At 34.3% G+C, this 6000-nt stretch overlaps 1 protein-coding gene across 8 annotated transcripts in view; it reads right to left on the bottom strand.

Annotated features, from left to right (window-relative positions):
- LOC109851602 (DNA repair protein XRCC2 homolog) overlaps positions 1-5709 on the bottom strand; it is a 28334-nt gene extending 22625 nt beyond the window's left edge. For 7 of the 8 annotated variants that reach the window (XR_002249918.1, XR_002249919.1, XM_020421834.1 and 4 more), the window contains exons 1-5: positions 5459-5709; positions 5253-5388; positions 3824-3990; positions 1319-1389; positions 6-71 (exon numbers count right to left, since the gene is read on the bottom strand). Coding sequence is in view for 6 of the 8 variants with exons in the window: in XM_020421834.1 (XP_020277423.1) it covers positions 6-71; positions 1319-1389; positions 3824-3990; positions 5253-5388; positions 5459-5638 (620 nt within the window). In the remaining 2 variants the exon portion in view is untranslated. The remainder of the gene's footprint in view (positions 1-5; positions 72-1318; positions 1390-3823; positions 3991-5252; positions 5389-5458) is intronic. The other variant, XM_020421836.1, reaches the window with a different exon arrangement.

The raw sequence follows: 6000 nt of genomic DNA on the forward strand, positions 1-6000 counted from the left end.
CATACCTTTTACTATTACAATGATGGGGCAAGGGCTGGCATGCTCGGTCTATCGACTGAAAGGCACCAATGCTGAAAGAAATAAAAAGTGAAACTGTGACTCTGTCGACACAAATTCATGGTAAAGGGAACAATATCGAGGTGTTTCGAACATAAGCATTCGCAATGACAAAGATGAATGAGTATCCTACTGGAAGTATAGACGTTGATGTAGTTTCATAGCATAAAGTTGTTTATATATGATTTAGTTTCATATGCATTTAGCTGAATCATTTGCTAATTGTATAGACAAGTTCCCCTTGCCTGGTTTCTCACAGTGGTTTGCAAGATCATTGTAGTTAGTCTCCTAAGGTCATTCCATACCATGGTGAATTATTTCACCTTTTTAAGGGGTTTCCATTAATTTCATGCAACTTTCTAGACATAGTTTATGATGAAATTAAGTAGGAATCAATGGATTCTGAGGACTGTTAAACTACTAGCAACTCAGTAGTCAATATTATCAGGGAGTGACCTCCATCCTTGCAGTCTCTATGGTGAGTTACGACCAAGAGGGAAAGAATAACAGAGGGAATGTTGTATTTACTTTTTATGGGCTCTTTTTCAGAGCAGCAGGGAGGAGAGAAATAGAAGGGTTTTTAAAGGCTTCATCGACACATGATTCCACTCCCTTGCTAGCAGAAAATATGGTAGCTTAAATAGGTATTTCAAAGCAGGAAAGGGGTAAAAGCAGATGCTGCAGGAGATCAATGAACTATATCATCATCTATTATCTATATCTTGCTATTCTTTAGTCTATTTGATAAACCATGTCAGTGGGAGTGGCCGGTGGGGGGGGGGGGGGGGTTGGCCGGTGGGGGTGGGTGGGTGGTTGGGAGTGTGTGGTTGTGTGTCGGTAGGTAGGGAGGGTTGTGGGTGGGTGGGCACGTGTGTGCCTGTGTGATCTCCTCATTTCAAAAAGATTTCTCCCAGCGGATCTATCTGCAAAAATAAAACTAGGAGATAGTTAGTTAAAGCAGCGATACTGCAGCGGGTCTATCCACAATTACCTCTTTTAAGTTTTAAGTATTAAAGTTGAAAAGCTTTTATAACTGAACTAAACTTAAAATTTTGTCAGTAGCGCATCCATTCTAATATTATTTACTTATAGCATACCGATAAAAGAGATAGAGAGAGGAATATCTGGAGAATTGAAGTGCTCATCAAAATACTACAAATCAAAGGAATTTTTGCCCAGATAAGGTTGTCCCACAATCAGCAGGCACTTATAATCTATTCATATTAGCAAAAATCACAAAGCATGCGCAACAAATTTATACCTGTCTATCATAAGGAAGTGAACACTGATACCAAGAGCTTCAGTTTGCTTCTGAAGTTGATTGTGCATCATCTGTAAATTCAATTATTATCAAACAGTGGTAAAATGATTAATTCCCATCCACATGTATTATTTAAAATCCTTGGCATATCTATCCATGATTCAGCTAACTTGTTCTATGGTGTCAGATACTTCATTCCAGCTGATAATGGTATCATTTAACTTGCATTAGTACCACACAAATACATATCCAAATTACAAGTAGGACATACAACATGAAAAAACAAATCATGGAATACTTATTTCCTATTTCATAATGAGTCTAAGCTACACATTAAATATTGAGAGCTATCCGCATCATTGCATATATCTCAAATTCCAAATAGAAAAAGTATGGCAGGTATATATCGATTTTGAGGATTGAAAGGGCACATAAAGCACATAGTCAGTGAATTTGGAATCAGAAACAATATATAGTTTTCAGCTGCCTAAAGTGGCTAACTTGGGCGGAACATAACTTTGCAGCCTGAAATTAAAGAGTAACACAGTTCTCCAGTTAGCTGCTGTAGACTGCAAAACATCAAACATGGAATAATGGTCCCGCTCTTCTTATGATAAGTAGTGTGACTACTGTATTACTCCTATGATTAAGTGGAATCCAGTGCCCACTGAATATTGATTTCAACTCAAGTCCGATGTCCCCCATGGGACTTATCACGTAATATAAGTCCAATTAAAAAAATAATAATTACCTCCTGAGAGCTTAAACAATCAAATCAATAGTTACTTGAGAGAAATAGATGTTTGCATGATAAATTAATTAAGTGGAAAAGGCCAATAAAAGGAAATGTGCAGCATTTTTTGATAGTTCAAATATGCGCTACGGAGAGCAACGACAGCAGAGTGACAAGATTAAAGTTGAAGGAGCTATGACAACTAGAATGGGACAAAAAACAACAAAATAATTTGGATCCAAATTTAAAGAGGAAGCTGCCGAAAGAGAACTTTAAGGGAATAAAATTACTTGTCTGGTGAATCCAAAAAACTTGAAATCTAGAAAAGTTCAGCATAAATGGAAGACAGATAATGATGCGGTGTGTGAATTGCAAAAATTATGCGCTATGTCACATGTTCTAGATTACACACACACACACACATACCTATACATATTACATATATATATATATATATATATATATATATATATATATATATACATATACATACATATATATATATATACATATACATATACATACATATATATATATATATATATATGTGTGTGTGTGTGTGTGTACATGTATATGTATGTGTGTGTGTGCGCGCGCTGTCACATGTTCTACATTACATGTATATGTATATTTGCATATATATACGTGTGTGTAGATGTGTGTGTATGTATATATGTATATATATTGACATATATATTTACATATATTTTTATATATATTTACATGTATATGTATATTTACATATATATCTATGTATATACATATGTGTGTGTATACATTGTTGCAAAAAGCCTCCGCCTAGGCCTAGGCTGTACCTAGACCGCCTAATTAGCGCCTAGCGCCTTGGTTGTACCTAAGCTGCCCACTTAGGTTTTGGGAGTGTTTAGGGGAGTACTATCTGCTTAAGTAGACTGTACCCTTTAGGTCTTGATCGTGATTTTCTGTATTGTATCCTCCATGACCTCCAACCTCTTTCAAAATTCTTTAACCTCCAAATATGAACACCTCCACTATCTCCTCTAATCTTCGGCAAACTCTCCTCGATCACCACTTAAATGAAGAAAAAAATCTGCCTAGATACTAGTTAGGCACCTAAGTTTTCTATAATATTGACATTTAGTATCAACTATTGTAATTGAAAAATAGAAAAAGAAAACCTCCTACGTTCTAGGCTTCGGGTCAAATGCCTAGGCCTCCTAGTGCTTTCTATAACCTTGTTAATTATTATTTTGACTATATATGTAAATATATACATATATGTATGTATATATATATGTATATCTATATGTGTATATATATATATATATATATATATATATATATATATATATATATATATATATATATATATATATATATATATATATATATATATATATATATATATATATATATATATATATATATATATATATATATATATATATATATATATATATATATATATATATATATATATATATATATGTATGTATATATGTGTGTACGTATATATGTATGTATACATACACACACACTACATGTGAGAAATTATCATGACGACACCATGAAACCAAGCACCACAAAGGTCCTATAAGTTAGTCAACATAACATTCTAGTATTGCAACCTTTTATATCAACTCTAAGATACTATTACAGCATGAAGCCCAAAATATAAATAATAGAAGTTAAATACATAAATTCCTCATTATTTGCATTTAAAAACTATATAATGTAGAAGGATGCGCTTAGCAAAAACTTTGAACAATTCCTTTAAGGTTGTTCGTACTTGCCTTGAGGGCAGACAAAAATTCAACGCTACTGTAACAACGAATATACAAGAAGCGCCTCATGCAAGCGGTAAATAATTCATCGTCAGAGGGGCTATGTATTTCAACTTCCATGGAATAATCTTTATTTGAAACTTCACATGGGCCCCAATAACTATTCCGAGCTGATGCTGCAAACCATTATCTAGAAGTTCAGTGTTTGAATAGTCAAGATATTTACGCAGAAAATAACTTCTTAGGAGTTCAAATATAGAACGAAGAATCGTCAACTATTCAATAGTCAAATGGGACACTAAAATATAGTTACTAGTTTTTTGTTATTACATGTTGAATTAGCTTCGACATTGATTATAATTGCGGATTAGATAACTAACTAGATAACCAAATAAAGACTTTAAGTAGTAATTAACTAATCATAACCAACCTTACATAAGGCATGCTAAAGTAAAAATGTTATCCAACGTCCATCGCATACAGGCCAAAATAAAATATAATAATTCAGTAGAAAAATAATAGCAAAAGAAATCACATCTAGAATACAAAGTAAATTTCAAACCGGCCAATAATATATTCATGAAGATCTCAAACTGGTCATATGGGCAATATCATACTTTACATTTCAGAACTTTTATTTTTTATCAACGAAATTATTGACTAATAGAAAACCAAAGAGTTGTACACCTGTACCAGTAATTGATTTCAACAGATATAATGAATTGGTTGAGAGAAACTCACACAAACAAAATACACAGATTGTAAATTTAGTAAGTGAAGAGGAATAAGCATAAACTGCGTATTTATGGTGAAGGTATATCTAAAAGGAATCACTTCCATTATCTAGGATCAATTACTTTTCATGATTTTGAGAGTAAGGGTGATATGGTTCATCGAATCAAGACAGGGGGTTAAAATGGAGGAGTGATTCTTAAGTCTAATGTGACTATGTGGTACATACGAGATTGAAGGACAAACTCCATACAGTCATAAGATCAACAAGCTCTATAGATCAAATGTTGGCAGTTAAAAAACAACATGTGCAAAAAAATGTGCGTAGCAGAAATGAGAAAACTACAGTTGTACATGGATAGACATTAAAAGATAGGATAAGAAATAAATACATTGGTAAGAGATGAGAGGTTGCTAATATCTAGGATAGATGAGAGAGAATTCATTGAGATGGTTTCATCATACGTACAACGGAGGCCACTAAATGCTCTTAAGGTTAAAGTTAATAAGGCAAAAACGAACTAGAGATAACATGAAAGGACTTGATCGGAAGCAATTATAAGAAGGATATGACAATAGTTATGTTAGCGGAGGAAATGGCCCATGATAGAAATGAACGGAAGAGCAGGATATGTTGGGATAAAGGCTTCGTTGTTTTTGTTGTAGATAAACTGAACTTAATTCTAAGTATTAAACAACAGCTCACCAATCCGAAGCTTGAGCGCCTTCGATAGACGAAGCACATCAAATCTACAATCCAAATCAAAATAAATCACCAACTTCTCCAATCCCCCAAAATGCACTCCTCTCCACTCTTTGGGAAGAATGCAATTGATCGCGGCCTACAAAAACAAAACCACTTTAGTTCATACATCGCCATTCAAATCGAAGAAAGAATCTGAAGATTCGAACCTGCAATAAGATCTCGGATTTGGCGGAAGGAGAGGGGCCGACGATCTCGACGACGTTGCCGGCGCGGAGAGGGACGCGGTGGAGAGGAGGAAGGAGGAGAGAAGGCCGCTCTGATAAAACCCTAGAGAGGAAATCGCGAGCGGTCTCGTCACCGAGGATCCAATCTCTTGGGTTTTCCATTTTCGTGGAAGCTTTTGATTTTGAGCTACTGATGACCGATGATATAGCGACGATGAAGTTTCCCACTTAGGGGTGTTTGTTTTGTTTTTTTTTTTTGGATACAGCATGGATTTCAAGTTTTGGGATGTAAAAAGTGCTCTTTTTGAGTTTTGGGATTCCATAAACTTTGTTTGTTTCAAAATTTATTTTGGGATATTGAATCCCTAAATTATAAACAAATAATATATTTTTAAGATTTGTGAAATCCACTCTTTTGTTTTGTCCTTTTTTGGGGATGTAAGGTGGATTATAAGTTTTTTGGGTTTTAGAATTCCATAAACCATATTTGTTTCACAACCAATTTTGGGATATTGAATCCCCAA

The sequence above is a fragment of the Asparagus officinalis genome, chromosome 8 (assembly GCF_001876935.1).
Source record: "Asparagus officinalis chromosome 8, Aspof.V1, whole genome shotgun sequence".
Classification (NCBI taxonomy): Eukaryota; Viridiplantae; Streptophyta; class Magnoliopsida; order Asparagales; family Asparagaceae; genus Asparagus; species Asparagus officinalis.